At 43.8% G+C, this 15,887-nt stretch overlaps 1 protein-coding gene across 5 annotated transcripts; it reads left to right on the plus strand.

Annotated features, from left to right (window-relative positions):
- The first annotated feature begins 66 nt into the window (after positions 1-66).
- stk11 (serine/threonine kinase 11) lies at positions 67-15,443 on the plus strand. 5 transcript variants are annotated; one of them, XM_086043599.1, is made up of 12 exons: positions 67-695; positions 1,401-1,634; positions 1,909-2,244; positions 4,460-4,543; positions 4,848-4,937; positions 5,884-6,016; positions 6,118-6,254; positions 6,681-6,808; positions 8,277-8,334; positions 8,472-8,668; positions 10,146-10,390; positions 12,517-15,443. In XM_086043599.1, exons 3-11 carry the CDS (start codon positions 1,961-1,963, stop codon positions 10,343-10,345), a joined length of 1,311 nt encoding a protein of 436 aa, XP_085899725.1. In that variant the 5' UTR covers positions 67-695; positions 1,401-1,634; positions 1,909-1,960; the 3' UTR covers positions 10,346-10,390; positions 12,517-15,443. The 5 variants fall into 5 exon arrangements, 3 of the variants coding, with proteins under 3 accessions (XP_085899725.1, XP_085899724.1, XP_085899723.1); XR_015088444.1 differs by having other exon boundaries at positions 68-695; positions 1,401-2,244; positions 12,517-12,646; positions 14,344-15,443; XR_015088445.1 differs by having other exon boundaries at positions 68-695; positions 1,401-2,244; positions 12,517-12,646; positions 14,646-15,443.
- The last annotated feature ends 444 nt before the right edge of the window (positions 15,444-15,887 follow it).

The raw sequence follows: 15,887 nt of genomic DNA on the forward strand, positions 1-15,887 counted from the left end.
CTGTTAACTAATAACTATTATGAACAATATTAATTTCCCCAAGGTTCTGAACATGAGGAGGGATTGCTGTCTGGAGCAGCCGAGTCGTTTGGAGGGTGACAGATAAGTGAAATCAGACCTTCACTATGCCATTCCCCAAGGGGCTTACTCGAGATAATTATAACTCTGAGACCCCAGCCAAGCAAAAGGCACTCTAGAATTGGCCAAGGTATCAGTAAGTGGCGACCTAATCGCACTGTAAAGATAAAACACGCTTTGCGTATTAATGGGGGGCAAAATTAAGATTCGTAAGCGTTGCCCCTGAATCGCGTTTTTAAGTAATGAATGAAACCGGCTCATAATTTGCAATTGACTGCGTGCCACCACGGGGGAGACGCGCTTCCTTTCTGTTTTCGACAAAACGCTTATGTGAAGATAATGTCTTGTCCGTGAGCTTGCTTGTCGCACTTGGACTTTGCATATTTGCAAACTTTGATTTGACGCAGTAACGCGCTGACTGTCGGTGCGAGTTGACTTGAGTTTAGGGGGGGAGGTAAACAAGATGGCGACAACCTGACTGGCCGAGTAATACGAAGAGTCCGAAAAATATGAAATGATATGCAACTTGGCTGGGGTCACACATTTGTTATTCTGAGGACGGACACAGGAGAAACGAATAAAGCCTGCGAACAAGCAAACATACACGCGGATTTTAGGTGAGTTTTCCATACCGGAGGAGTTGGCAATGAACTAGCTAGCTAGCAGTTTACATTGGGACTTGGACGCAACCCTAGCTATCTTGCGTTAGCTGGATTTATCTGGATGATGCTGTGGTCGTCAGGGCATCTTCTGGTTTAGGATGAAGATACACACGCCGACAGTTACATTTGACTTTTCCCCCATCATCACCGGTAAATGGGAAGCGCTTGGCTTGACGTTTGTAGTGTCAATGATGGCTAGCTAGAGTTGCATGTCACCGCTAGCTTTACTTGTGTGACGACGTTTCACGCATCCAAATTTATGCTCGCTGTTTTTTTTTTGCCCTTCAAGGAAATGTATTTGTTTGTAGAGTTTGTGGACCAAGCTACATGTTTTGCGGCATGTGTACTCAGAAAGCAATGTTAAAAGTGCAATACAGCGAGCTAGTTCATTCAAGGAGATGGGCTACATTAGCATTCTGGCTAGCTATTAGTTGAGCACAATACATTGTCATTGCTACATCATTTTAATTTTACATTAAACGCTCTTACGAAAGTATATTATTATTATTATCATCATCATCATCATTATGCGGAAACCGATCCCGCCCAGGGTCCCCTATAACGGTCCACACGCTGTTATGATTGGCTCCCAATTGAGACAACTTAGTTCAGAAGTGTGCAGATGCATTAATGTTTAAATGACCCTCGTTTTCTCGGCAGAAAGAACCTCGGTGGAATGGAGGACACCTGAAGCCGGGAGGAGCACACTTTCGGACGGCTTGGTCTCTCTACAGAAGCCCAGCTGACACTGCTGCATGAAATTAGTAGTGGAAGTGTGTTTGGATGCAGTCCAGGTTTACATGTGTCCTGAGGCAGACTATAACAGGCAGCATGGATCCTTGACAGAAATGTGCTACATGGCCTTAAACCAGGGCTGGTTGCCCCTACAAAAGGGTGAATTGAATTAATTCATATAGAGGTGAGGGTAGAAAAAAAAAATTGTAAGTGAATTTGTCTCAAAAGGCACACAATGAAACTCTGAAGACAGTGGGCCTAATACATTTTCTCCTCAGAGTGCAGCTTTTGATTAAAAAGAACAGTAATGTTTACAAATCTGGACTGATTCCCACCCCAGCCTGAGGTCTCCCTCTCCCACGTTCAGTATTTATCTTCATCACCTCTCGTTTTTGGGCCAAGAGGTTAACAGTGGATTACTCTCCGCCACCAGGAAGATTTGTTCCCAAGTAGTTTGCACACGAGGCTCAGTCTGTGGATCAGTCATGAGCACCGGGGAGATACATCACCTCAACTACCTGAATGAAAATGAACTGATGGAGATGGACACGTTCATTCACCGCATCGACTCGACCGAGGTGATTTATCAGCCGCGCAGGAAGAGGGCGAAGTTGATAGGAAAGTACTTAATGGGGGATCTGCTGGGGGAGGGATCGTATGGCAAAGTGAAAGAGATGCTGGACTCTGAAACCCTCTGCCGCAGGGCTGTCAAGATACTGAAAAAGAAGAAGCTTAGGAGGATTCCCAATGGCGAAGCCAATGTGAAAAAGTGAGTATCCTTCCACCCTGTTTTTGCACGCACGGTGCTTAATGCATACGAAAACGCTTTCTATGTCGGGCTGAAACGATCAATCGAATAACATTGTAGAAATAAGTTGGTGAGCCAGGAGGAAAGAGGCTGTAAATGACAGGGAATGTCCAATGTTTGGAATCATTTCACACGTAAAAAAAAAGATGAAGTGCAATGTGTCTATCACAATATAGAACGTGCGTTCCATGCTAGCACGTCTATTATTGCAATGTATCTCTGTTAACTAATTAGCCTACCGCCGCTAGTGGGAATGTATTGTAATGTCTCTTCAAGTGATCAAGAATAGACGCGGTCACTGGTGCACTTAAAATGGATTTGACTGAACAAAAAGTAACAAAAGAAAGAAACACGTAATTCATTCATAGACAAGCTGACGCCCATGAATTTTGACGCGTAGACTGGTCTAACAACATAACATGTAGGCCGCCTCTGCCTTTTAAAGCCACACACATTCAAAGTAACAGCTGCTCCAGTGCAGAACGTTGAGGATGGTGACCTCAAGTGGGCAAAATTTTCTTGCAGAATACCAAAGAATTTAATCACACCATATATCGTTAAATATGACTGCACCCTGCGCTAATTATAGACAAAGCATTAGGGAGCAGTTGCACGAGTTCGCAAAGGCAAGAAGGTCTTCAAGATGCCGTGTTTAAAGAGCTCCAACAGTACGTCTGCTCTCATTGGTGGAAGCCATGAGCAGGATCCTGCAGCCTGTCCAGGCCTGCGTATGTTTCATGTCCCCCGTTGCTCTCAGCATGTTGACTTTACGATGCCATTTCCAGGACAGCATTCAAAGCAAGACGCACCTTTGTTTGGGAATGACAGCCCCGCACGCATGCACGCTATCTGCACCTGATGTCAGATAAAGCCCAGTGCAGTGAAAACGCACATCGATCAGCTCTCTCTCTCTCAGTCTGAGACGTCCTGCGAATCGGGCCTTGGACACAGCACCTAACTGTGTTGGTTTTAGGTTACAGATGAATGTCACCGTGCCTTAGGCGGCCACGCTGACTGGTCATTTTGGGTTTGTGCGATTGTGATACGTGGACAGTTTTCTAATAGCCTCTATTGTTATACTGGAGGTTATTTTTTGATTTGTTTTGTTTTGGGTGGAATCTTGGAGTTGTGAGATTTTATTCATTGACAGTTGTTTTGTTTTTTTGCACCTAGATTTGAGTTTTCCTACCTTATAAGTGATCCTTGAATGCACCCCGAGCACTGTGCTAAAAGTACTTTTTCTGTTTGTCTCCCATATGCAACAACTAATAACCCGTGTAGCCTACTCCACTGTTACAGTTTTTTTGGTTCTCCCAAATGTGTGCAAATGCCACAAAGTAAGTTTGATGACTTAATACCATTTGTGGAAAGTGCCACTGCGCATAATTTGTTTGCCCATGTGTGATGTTATGTCAGGTTGTGCGGAGGTGGGCGTGATTTATTTTCCATTGACTGCAAGGGAGAAGGGAAGGGTGTGCGGAGGGCTCATGTGGGCTAAGTTGGCGGAAACATAACAGGTGTGACTCCTTAGTTGATTGATCCCCCTTTTGACTCATGCATTCGGGCGCTGGCCTTGAGTATTGATTTTGGTGAGACAAAGAGAAGGACTTTGGCCAGCAGTTTGTGTCAACGCGCTAAAGACGTGAGCACCAGCAGTGCTGTGGCCAGGCAGCTGCTTTTGTTATGCCTTTTGTTATGGACGTTTTACCTTTTCATTGTGCAGCACATGATGAAATAGAAAGGATTGATGCAGTCGAAAGTAGCGAGATGGCACCGGCTAGCTAATACTATCGATGAGCCTCGTTTTTTATATGTAACATGTTCAGGGTATGCTAGATGCATGTTGTTTATGTTTTATGATGCCCTCCATTTGAAGTGCTTTGCCATCATCTTGAGGCATCCATGCGCTATTACAAATCCCTTTGGCAGGGGTGTGAATTATTTACAGCAAGGCTTGTCCCCATCTCCTGTGAATAACGCTGTATAATTTTTTTTGTGGGGGGGGGGGGGGGCGGGGGGTTCTGTATTGTAATCCCTCACAGCTCGGTGATGAATGTCGAGCTTCGCTGGGATTTTTGCATGGCGGTTTAAAGGCTTCATGAAAGACTGTGGAAAATGGCCAAATGTTCATCTAAAGATTAATCCTTTTCCGTGCTGTTTGCGTCTTTTGTCACAGAGAGATTCAGCTGCTGAGAAGACTCCAACACAAGAATGTGATTCAGTTGGTGGATGTTCTCTACAATGAGGAGAAGCAGAAAATATATCCTTAAGTGGTTTTAGTTGCTCTTGTCTTTTTTTTTATAAGCGTCTCACTTCAATAGTGATTCAGATCAACCTATGTTCAATTTCTGTTCATCAGGCACACATGTATGCACATTGCAATGCAATACAAGATGACTTTTATGTGACCAAAGACTAGTTGTACACTACAAGCCCAATAATAAACATAGTTTTGATTCAATAACTCTGACAGTATGTTAACATGATCTTTGTCACGACGCACAATTTGTGAGCACTGAGTGTATTTGTTTGGACGTTCTGAATGCCCTTGACTTGTGAATTACGTATATGGTGATGGAATATTGCGTGTGCGGGATGCAAGAAATGCTGGACAGCGTCCCGGAAAAAAGGTTTCCTATATTTCAAGCTCACGGGTATGGCTTTGTCGTTTCCCTTGCTCTTCTCACCCCTTCCATTTCCATATTTATTCTATTTTTAGACTAATCCTCTTTGCAACAATGGCTCCGCCTCTATATTTAGACTGCTGCGCTTATACTTTTCAAGTAACTGCCAGTTAATTGCATGACTGTGTAATCGCAAAATGCCCGAGGCCCTTAGTGTTGAACCTTAATGTGACTGTATCACTTGCATCAAACTGGAGGTCTGTGGGCCAGATCCGGCTCGCGACATCACTTGATGTGGCCCGCAAAGGCAAATCATGTCGACTCCACTAGAGCCGGGAGCGCTGTTGCGTCTTTCTACCTTTTAAAGCCGGGAGAGCGGATACATCTGTGTCTTTTTTTTTTTAATCCAATTCGCCGTTTCTTAGCCAATTTAATGCATCAGAATATATACGTGACAGTGTCGCGGGACCACGGAGGATGTCGCGGACTTTTTTTTTGAGCCGTAGGCTAATGGCGGAAGCCGTCGATCGCCGGGTGCTCCGAAATGAGTAACGGCAGTGATATATAGACGACGCGGTTGTGGACTTTAAACCAGAGATATTAATTATTTTGTAAGTGTTGAATTTCTGGGAAAACATCAGGTTTTCAAGGGTAATTCCAAAGGCGACCTTAAGTTTTGGGGAGCTGTTGAGCCAGGCGCTTTTGGCCTTAATGAGTTAAATTGAAAAATAGTATAACAAAAAAAAAAAATGACTGGCTTCTAATTTCAAAACTAGTTATCCATCAATTTATTGTGTATATGTGATGATATAAGGCGATCGTGCATTTATATGGGTTGACATTTATAACTGCCCTCGGAGGGAAACCATAGCAACGATGTGGCCGGTGACAAAAAATGACTTTGACACCCCCTGGTCTACATTGTTCGATTTGCCGGTGAGCACACTTGCTCACAGTTTGTTTTTGTTTTTTGCAGGTACTTTTGCCAACTCTTAGATGGCCTTGAATATTTGCACAGCCAGGGAATTGTCCACAAAGACATTAAACCAGGCAATCTGCTGTTGACCACAGACGGGGCACTTAAAATCTCTGATCTGGGAGTAGCTGAGGTAAGCTTACACGTACAAATGTGATCTCATTTTGTAAAAGAAGAGGAGGAATGGAGTCGGAATGTATGTTGAGCTTTACCGAGCTATGCTTTTGCATCCAGGCCCTGCACCCGTTTGCAGAGGACGACACGTGTCGCACCAGCCAGGGCTCTCCGGCCTTTCAGCCGCCAGAGATTGCCAACGGCCTGGACACCTTTTCAGGGTTTAAAGTGGACATTTGGTCTGCGGGAGTAACACTGTGAGTTGTCTCGGCGCTTGGCCCTTCGACACAATTATCCCTGTTGTGTTTCTGTAATGGCAACATTCACACACAAGCTGCTATGGCCACAACTGACACTCGGGCACTTTACGGTCAACTGGCTTACAATTAGCCAGTCAACAGCCAGCCGCTGTTCCCACGTCACTCAGCAGGCCCTACCTTTTTAAAGCCACGCACACTCAAAGTCACAGATAACATGAGGATGATGACCCCACGTGCGCAATAATACCTGCATCTCACATGCTCATTTTATATTTAAATACTTTTTTTTGTTTTAATCAGATGAATCGATGGGAAAAGTAGAATAATTGATTCTAAAAATATGAGATGGCTGTATCATTATAGTCAAAAAGCTATAGAAGTAATTTCCTTGTTCTCCCCCCCCCCCCCCCCCCCCCCGTTTAGATACAACATTACTACAAGTCTTTATCCGTTTGAGGGGGACAACATCTATAAGCTATTTGAGAACATTGGAAAAGGGGAGTTTACTATTCCTGAAGATTGCGGACCTCTCCTCTCGGACCTGCTGCGAGGTGAGTATTGAATCTCTGGAATGTTCTTGGCGGGGTTTTTTAAGTTCAAGATGTTTGACTGTCACAGCGCTCGTTTGCGTTTCCTTTTGTACACGGCGCCATGCTTTGAAGGGATAATGTTAAGGAAAAAGTGACTTTTTAGGTGCCATGCAAATAAGTGGGGTTTCAAGTGTGGAATTATTTGAGTCAAAATGGATCCACAAAGCAAGCCTTTCAAGATTTTGCCGCTATCGAGCTGTTTTGTGGGTATTTGTGCTCGGCGACGTGTCCGCCGCGTGCACGTATCTTGCGCCTGATTTGTCGAATGCGCAGGAGGACAAAAAAAGCACATTGCAGTGACGCTGCACGGGTGTCCTTTATCAGTGTGTCCAGCTGGTGGTGCTATGACATTTGAAATCATTGGGTGTCCCTCTCCACGCGGTAGAAATCCCTTCAGCTGCTGACGTCATTCTATTGATCTGGAGCCCACAGCAGAATGCTAAACACTCCGCCAGGCTGCTGCAAAGCTCCTTGTTAAAACAAAAGAAGTCGAGAGTCTTTTATGGCGAACCTCGTATCGGTTTTATGTCAAGGCCAACTCAACTGCCTGAGAAATCCTGGAAAAAAAAAAAAAAAAAAAAAGGGACTGAGATGACATCAAGAGATGAAGGTGAATCTGTGCGCTTTTGATGGGGTGGTGCTCTGTCTTCAGCTTTTCCTTTTATGGGCACGTTTCCCCCTTTCATGAATCGCTCCATGTGGGGGAGTTTAATTCTGCAATTGAAATGACATGAAGTGTTACATTTGGTTTATTTTTGATCAATGGCTGTTGAGTTAGCAACTCGTGGTTTCACGAGTCTTCAGGCCTCCATCCCTCAGTGTGTGACGTCTGTGTCTGATGATGCGTCAGATCAGAGACCATGAATATTGCATCGTCTAAAATAAGCCCAGCACTGCTGGGAGATGGTCACATTCTTAATATTGTTATTATGATTAGGTCTGTGTCCGCAACACATCACTGCTGTCTCATCATGCTGACATTTTGGCAACAAGCCCACACAAGGGCCCAAAATGGAGTTCGTCAGTCACAACGGGTTACAGTTTGCCTTGACAAAATCCCAGATGAATCGTTTCACTGTTCACTTGACACCTCGTTGCATTTTCTACACTCAAGTGACTATCTAAGGCCGGATGTATTCCGCTTTAGACAACGATTGGCTCCCCGAGATTGTCCAATTCGGTCACGTTCGGCCGCTTTGCTCGCTATGTGGCGGGGCCCTACGCCACAGCAAACTGGTTCATCACCCGCAGTTTGTCACCTCGAAATATTATAGGTGGATCGAGGTAAAGCAAGCAAGCAAGGAAGCTCTTGTACCTCAGCATTCTGTGAACATCCACCACCAAGCTGCGTCCATGACTGTACATTCGCGCGCAACATTTTTGCCAGGTTGTGATTTCAAGTGGGCCCTTTTTTTTTTTTTTTTCTCAGGAATGCTCGAGTATGACCCGGCAAAGAGGTTTTCCATACAAAACATAAGGCAACACAAGTAAGTGCTTTCTTATTTGCGATATTCCGCGAAAGCCAATCTGGAAGGCTTCGAATGCGATCATAAGGCATTCACTGAATGGTTCCACATGGGCAAAAGGTCATTGATACGGCGCTTCTTCCGTGTGTTCCTGCCAGCTGGGTGCGTAAGAAACACCCACCGACGGAGCTCCCCGTGCCCATCCCCGCCAGCGCAGAGAGCAGGGACCCTTGGCGCAGTATGACGGTGGTGCCCTACTTGGAGGATCTCCATGGCTACGCTGAAGACGACGACGACGACGAGCTTTATGACGGAGAGGATGAGATCATCTACACTCAGGATTTCACAGTGCCAGGTTTGTGTGTTCTTGAGGGACTTTTTGTGGCCGAGGTTTCTTCTCCAGTTGTCCGATAACGGTACTCTGATGACAGTAACGTAAGCAACAAACGGTTTGTGCATCGCAATTTCATGCTTCCGTGCACTGACTCTTACTGGTGTATGTGCCACCAGGGGGCAGTATACACATGCATACTACTGACTAAGCTGCGGTAATACTTGTTTTTCACAGAAGAGAAAGAATATTTGCTTGACTTTCCGTCTACATGGTTTCCTGCGCTGTTTGTGTTCGAATATCCATTGACTAAACGATGAAGACTGCAACATCAATGCTGCTTTCGTTAGCCCAGCTGTGGTGCTTTGTATTTTGTTGGCAGTAAGGTTTGAAAGTCCAAGTTATGTGGTTTATTTGAATAATTTTTTTTTTTTATATATATATATCCCTGACTGAGAGTGGACTGGCTCTTGCTCACATGCGAGGGCTTAAGAGTAGCAAACTGCTCCATTTTATTTTCATTCATCTCAGCATAACTGAAGCTTGCGCCGAACAAAACAAAAGTCGAAACCTGTAAGTTGGGAGGAAACTTATAATTTGGGACACGCTTTTGTCAAGTACTTGATATGAGGCTAACAATCGAGTAGCGCTGACATACCCCCATCAAAAAAAAAAAAAAAAAAACAGTCCAGAACGGGTCCTTACAACGGACAGCAAACCCCACAAGATTATAAAAAAAGTGTCAATAAAAGAAAACGACTGCCAACAACAAGCATCGGAGACATGTCATCAGATGTCACTTACTCGCTGTGCTTTGATTATGACTGTTGACCACATCCCAGTCTTCCTCACTGCGACACACACACAATTCACAACCTGTATCAGTTGCTAGGCAACAAACCTGAAATGAAAAATGCATTAGTCTGTGCTGGCCGGGCATCTAGAAGGGGTGCCCCACTTAGGTCCGATAGGAGCTGCAGAGTGTGAATGAAGTGTTCTATAAATAGCCCAGTGGAAATGGTTGTGGTGTTGGGAGCGTGAATGCTTTTCTAGGATTCACTCCCACGTGTGAAGAGCAATGCTGCATCTCCGGTACATGCTCTTTGTGTCTATGGTAATGTTTCTCCCGAGCAGATACTGCGTCCCATGACTTGATCCTTTTTGAGTGTATCCCGTGTTTAGTAATGAGGCCGTCTTTTGTATTGGGTTTTTCGCATGTAATTGGTGCCGACTCGTTCACTTTTCCGGCAGGATTTTGAAGTCGGGTTCACGTTCAATCGCTCAGTGGAGGACTCTAGGTTTACGGGTAAACGAGTCCAAACGTGCTATCGTCTTGAATAAGCTAAGCTAACACAAAACTTAAAGTCATAAAGTATTTGTATGAAAAACTCTTGTGGGTCATAAATAGAAAAACGGTCAGCTTAGCGGAATGTCTGATTTCTGCTCTCAAGCCAATTGGGGTTTTTTTGTGTTTTTTTTCCCCTCTGTGTCCAACTTTTAGGACAAGTGGCCGAAGATGATCACGATCTGGACTACAGCCCACCCATGGCCAAGCCGCTGTGCGTGAACGGCACCGAGGCGGGCTCTCTGAACAGCAAGGCCAAAACCGAACGACGGTCTTCGTCCTCGTCCAACCCCTCGCGCAAAGGCATCTCCACGGCGAGCAAGATCCGCAAGCTGTCCACCTGCAAGCAGCAATGACGCCCCCTTTCTCCTCTTCACTTTCAGTTGGCAGCAGCCTGCCTGGTGAGTGGGGGGGGGCTACATATGAAAAGCTTGAAAGGAAAGTGGGTGCCAGGTCCCGAGGCCTCTTTTCGACGATACAAATTCACGTTTAAGGGAGAACCTTTGCTCGAGCAAGAGCGGGGCGGGGAGGGGAGGGGAGGGGAGTGGAGCGTAAAGAGAGAAGCTGTTATTGATATTCAGCGAGTGCCACGGTGACTCATCACGAAACTGCAGGAAAACTCATCGCACGTTTCCATCACAGCTAGCGCGCTGACGTGTCACTCGTTTATTTACACGGACACATTTATTCCGACTTAAAAGCCTAATGGGGATAAAAATGCTTCACCCCATTCGGAATATTCCGACCTGATCAAGTTTGTATTCCGAACGAGAGGCGCGGTTTGTCGGTTTTGATCCGATCGCCGCGCATGAAAACGCTTGCGGAACAAACCGTCTTTAGTGCGCATGTCTGTGACCTCAGTATACGCGTGTGTTATCTCGGAAGCAGAGTGACGGGCGCGAGACTGAACGGATACGTTTGCAGCTCCATTAGGAAGCGTTAACTCGACGTAACAGCGCAAACGGGGGAAAAAAAAAATACACAAAATAATAACCTTTAACCCATTAAGGATGGGAGTGCATAACCGTCTTTCTACCCTTAAAGCCTGCAGAGCATATACGTGATTTTCTTTTTTTTTTTTTTTAAATCCAATTTTTGTTCTCTTAACCAATGAGATGCATCAGAATATACACGTGACGCTGTCGTGAGCCCGCAGACGATTCTTTCGAGTCATAACGGCGGTCGATGGCGGGAGCTTTGAAATGAGTAACGGCAGTGATGTAGACGATGCGCTTGTGGACTTTGAACCAGTCGAACGTGATGTATGGTTAAGATATGTTTGTAGACAATGACAATATCGACGTCTTTGTAACAAAATGGAGGATGGTAATTACCACTCGATTTTTGAAATTAAAAATAGTGCTTCTCTTACACTGACGCCTTATTTTTACCTCTTCGATTGAAACAGAAAAGATGAATAAACTTGGGCCTGTGTGCAAGCCACGTGTCTAAGGTGTCAAAATCTTTTGGAATGATGTTTCTGTCTGCTACAGGGGCTGAGATGTAAAAAAAATTTTGTAGGTGTGTAATTTCTGGGAAAAATTCAGGTTTTCAAGGGTAATTCCAAAGATGACCGACGGTTTTGGGGAGCTGCTGAGCCAGGCACTTTAGGCTTTATTGGGTTAAGGTAGAAATGAACGGAGCGATTTTTTGTTGACGCGGAAGTCGCTGCGGCTTCTTCTACTACCGTTTCTGATATATTTGGTCAATCTGCGCATGTCAAGATAATTTGTTCCGATCGAAAGTGTGATGCATGAACATGCAAGTCCTATTCGGGTCAATATTTTGAGTGTCCGTGAAAACAGCGCAATCCAATCAAAATTTTAATCCGAACTCTGGTCAGATTAAAGCAGCACTTGGCAAAAAATCGACCTAAATAAAAAATGTTCACAACTCTTTTGATGAAAAATTGACTTACAAGTACACTAGTTGAATAGAACTTCACGCCCTGAGGGTGTCTGTATCGTTTTTTACTGGCACAAAGCAACTTTGAGGAGGATGGGATCAACCCTGGCACACAAAAAAAAATACAATTTGGGAAATTGCTTTACGCTATACTCACTTCCTCCTTTCGCTATAAGGACGGCTCAGGATTTCACGACACTACGCGCTGGCACGCATGGGAAATGTGGTTGATTTTTGTCAAAACACTACCGCTCTTGTCCACATGGCGCCGCCATAATCAACAAAAACTGACATATGACGCAGTGTTGCTTTAAAAGGAACGCTGTCCATATAAACGTAGCAACTGGAGCTTGGGCCGTGCGGCAGATTCTGTTAGCGTAACAATCGTGAGTTTTCCAAAGTCGCGGTGAAGTTTTCTTTCGCGCTGTGGCATTCACTCCCAGCGGGGGCTTGTTTGTCACGGCCGCAGTGCAGAGGAGAAGCGGCATGTTAATCTTTGGAGGCAATGACTCACCCCGAAGTCGACGCCGCCCGCCTGCGCCTTGTTTGCCTGGATGAAACGTTGAGCGTCACGCTTTCTTTTCTACGCTCCGCCGATGTTGGTCTCTTTGCCTTCCCATAGGTGGAGCTGTCCCCCGTCCTCATCTGTCCGCAGCGGACACGCTTGTGAGAGAAACCTGCTGAAGTTTGACGCCCCTCTCTGGACCATCTGGCTTTGTAGAAGCGTGTGCTCTGAGCAGGCTTGCCAATTGGTGAGAAATTGACAGAAAGCTTGGTAAATTTCCATGGGAGTTTAAAACGGGGCATTTTCTCTTGAAATATTCCAAATTGGAACATTTACTTGGAGGTTTTTGAGGGTAATTTAATGGAAAGGCATAAATATAAAGGTTTGGTTTTTCATAAGTCAGTCACTCCAAATACAGCTCTGGGGGCGAATATTTTTTTTTTTTTTCTTCCTGCAGATAAATGCCCCTAATGACATATGAATTTGGCAGTCATGATGTTAGTCGTTTAGAGAATCAAAGTAATCTTGATTTTTAGTTGAACATATTTACCCATGAATGGCAAAGTCAGAGAAATGAAAATTTTCCAGACCAGTAGATAGCTCGCCTTGCCCCAGTGTGAGGGCATTACCAATTCTTTATTGCTTACGTTTTTTTTTCTCTCCTTTGCACTAGAGCAGTGGCATATCTGAAGCCTGCTTGTACCTCAAAATTTCTATAAAAAAAAAAAAAAATCAACAAAATGATGGCTCGGTTTGTCATTTTAAGTATTTATTTGCAGAAAAATGAAAAATCTTTTGTTTGGGGAAAAATGTTGACACCCTCACCAGGCATCATTTCTTGGCTGACTGGTGGAATTAAAGCAAGCATTGGACAATTCAACCACCAATGGGGATGAGTTCGTTTTAGCTTTTCGGGTGATGTGTTAGTCGATTGAAACGAAGCAGGCAAAATGTTTCTCACCAGTGTGCGTTGAAACGTCCCTTCTGAGCGAATCTTTGGCCACAAACTGAGCAGGCAAAAGGTTTTCCTCCACTGTGTTAACATGATTTGTTATACTTTTGATGTACTAAAAAAAACACACATACGGGGCAGGAAAAATGTTTTCCCCAGTGTGTGTGTGTATGAGAGATCAAATGTCATTTGATTGACTTGCTTTTGCGACAGCACATCGGTCACATTAACGAAGCTCTTTCGGTAGATGACAGAAGGTGCAAGAAACTTATTGATCAACCTGTCAACTTTCATAGATCTAAAGTCATCAGCATTGTGTTCAAAAGGCCCACATTTCACAGCGCAAGTCAATTTGTGAATAAATTGAGACGAGAATCGTTATTTCAGCAGTCATACTTTTTGTGGCGTTTTAAAAAAAATTTTTTTTATTTGTGGGTTTGAGATTTTTCTTGTTGGTTCAGTTGGTTGGGGAAAACTGCTCTAGTCCCAGCTCATGTTTCTTTTTGCTGCGTAAACGGCCTGACACGTGGTTGAATTTCGACGGGCAATGATTTTGGTCATCCTTTTTTGAGACCTTATTTCATTTAAAATTGTCAATCTTCCGAATTTCAGCCTCTGGAGTAAATATTTTCCAATTTTTTTTGAGTTTTCAAAGAAGCATTTAACATCTGCTTTTACTTTGAAAAACAAACATTTTGACATTTACCAAACAAGTATTTTTTGCTCTCAATTTGAAATGTCCTGTTTTTGAATATAGGATTGGGAAATAAATAAATAATTCTGGGATTTGGCAGATTAATCAATGAATAAAATAATTGTTAGTTGCAGCAGTAGTTAAATTATAAAAGTGATGCCTGGTGGGAATGTGAACATTACACAACTCAAAACTGGTGGTTGTCAGAATTATGCTCAAATCTATTTTCCCTAACTACGGAAAAACAGTGCAACTGATCATTTTTCAGGAGTCTTTTAATTTTTTTTTTCCCCCCCAGAGCTGTCTTACCTATAAAGATCCAGCCTTTATTTCATTTCGCAAATTCTCATGGAACGTTTCCAACTTCCTGGAAAAGAATGGAACCTGATCCCTAAAGGACAAAGGACACCTCAGATTCTTTGCTCCGAGACAAGTCGAAGCAATCGCCGGCGGTGGTCACTTTCCTCTTGCACGTTGTCACTTCCTCAAACTCCCGACGTCCTGCCTCGTCATGCTGTCTTCCCTCTGCCGAGGGCCAAAATGTTGCACTGGACTTTTGACAAGCCCGTCGTTCATGTTTTCATCTTTGCCGCTGTGTAGCAAATCCTTCAGAGCGCGAGTAGCGGGGAAAGGGACGTTCCTCCACTGAGTGGGGCAGGTGGAGGCGCAGCCAGGAGGGAGTTGACACGGGCGGCATTAAAACGACTCTTCGATTCACAAGCCTCTCTCAAAGGTGGAGTTTTTTTTTTTTTTTTTTTTTTTAAACAAAGGTATTTGCAGAATCTGTAAAGTGGCTTTTGACTACCTTTTTGTTTTTACAGAACCTTATAGCAGTTTCAAGGCACATTGTGATCTGTGTGTGGGGAAAGAATATTAAACTGTAAAAGCAAACTTGATAGATCTATTTTTCAATATGGATGGAAAGCTGTTTATGTATTTCTTCGATATCCAGTTTAAGGTCCATGTACTTTATTTTTTTTTTTTGGTCCTCACTATTAGGAACATTCTAATTTACATCTAGCATTTCACTGGTGGTGCTAGTATCATATAGATGTCCAGTAGCGCAAAAATTTTGACTTCCTACTAGTGTTCCAAAAAATGTCATTACTTGCGAGACACGGTTGTAGTTCGCCAAATTGTCTGTTAGTGAGGACAGTGTAATAGTAGGTGGACTCAAAGCTGGATGTCGAGGACGTTGAGTAAAATGCTCCAAACGGTTTGCATCAATCTGTGACCCGAAGCTCTTTTCACCAACCCAACGTACAACCTGCATGCCGTACAAAGCTGGATGAGGACAGACTGACTGATGTCTTGTGAGGGGACTTCTGCTTTCCCCTTTAGTTTTGTTTTTCCAATGAATATTTTTTAATTATTTATATAAAAATATCCCAAAAAGTCTGTTTGGTTGCATTTTTTTGGGGGGGTTGTTTCAGTTGGCTGCAGTGACGCTAGCGGACGTAATTCGGGATTACTTCTCGCAGATTATTTTTTTCTTTGCTCACACATGCACTATAGAATTTTTTTTGTCACCATTACTAGGCTGTAACACTCTTAATACACATGACTGATTTTTTTTTTTTTCTCCTCACACTACTGAAATGCTTTCACACCATTAAAACACTATGGAATTTAAGTCACATTATTGAAACTCTCACTCCAGAAAGGCTCTCCCACTGAAATGCTATGGTTAAACGTTTTTTTGCGCTCACACACATGAATCTATCACACTTGACTGAAAAACACAGTTCTGCACAATAAACAATCAACATGGCCGAGAATTTATTCATACCATAGTCATGGTTTCATAATGCACACGCAGACCAACCTTGCACCCGCACTCAT

The sequence above is a fragment of the Filicampus tigris genome, chromosome 10 (assembly GCF_054856515.1).
Source record: "Filicampus tigris isolate MCC_2025a chromosome 10, RoL_Ftig_1.0, whole genome shotgun sequence".
Classification (NCBI taxonomy): domain Eukaryota; kingdom Metazoa; phylum Chordata; class Actinopteri; order Syngnathiformes; family Syngnathidae; genus Filicampus; species Filicampus tigris.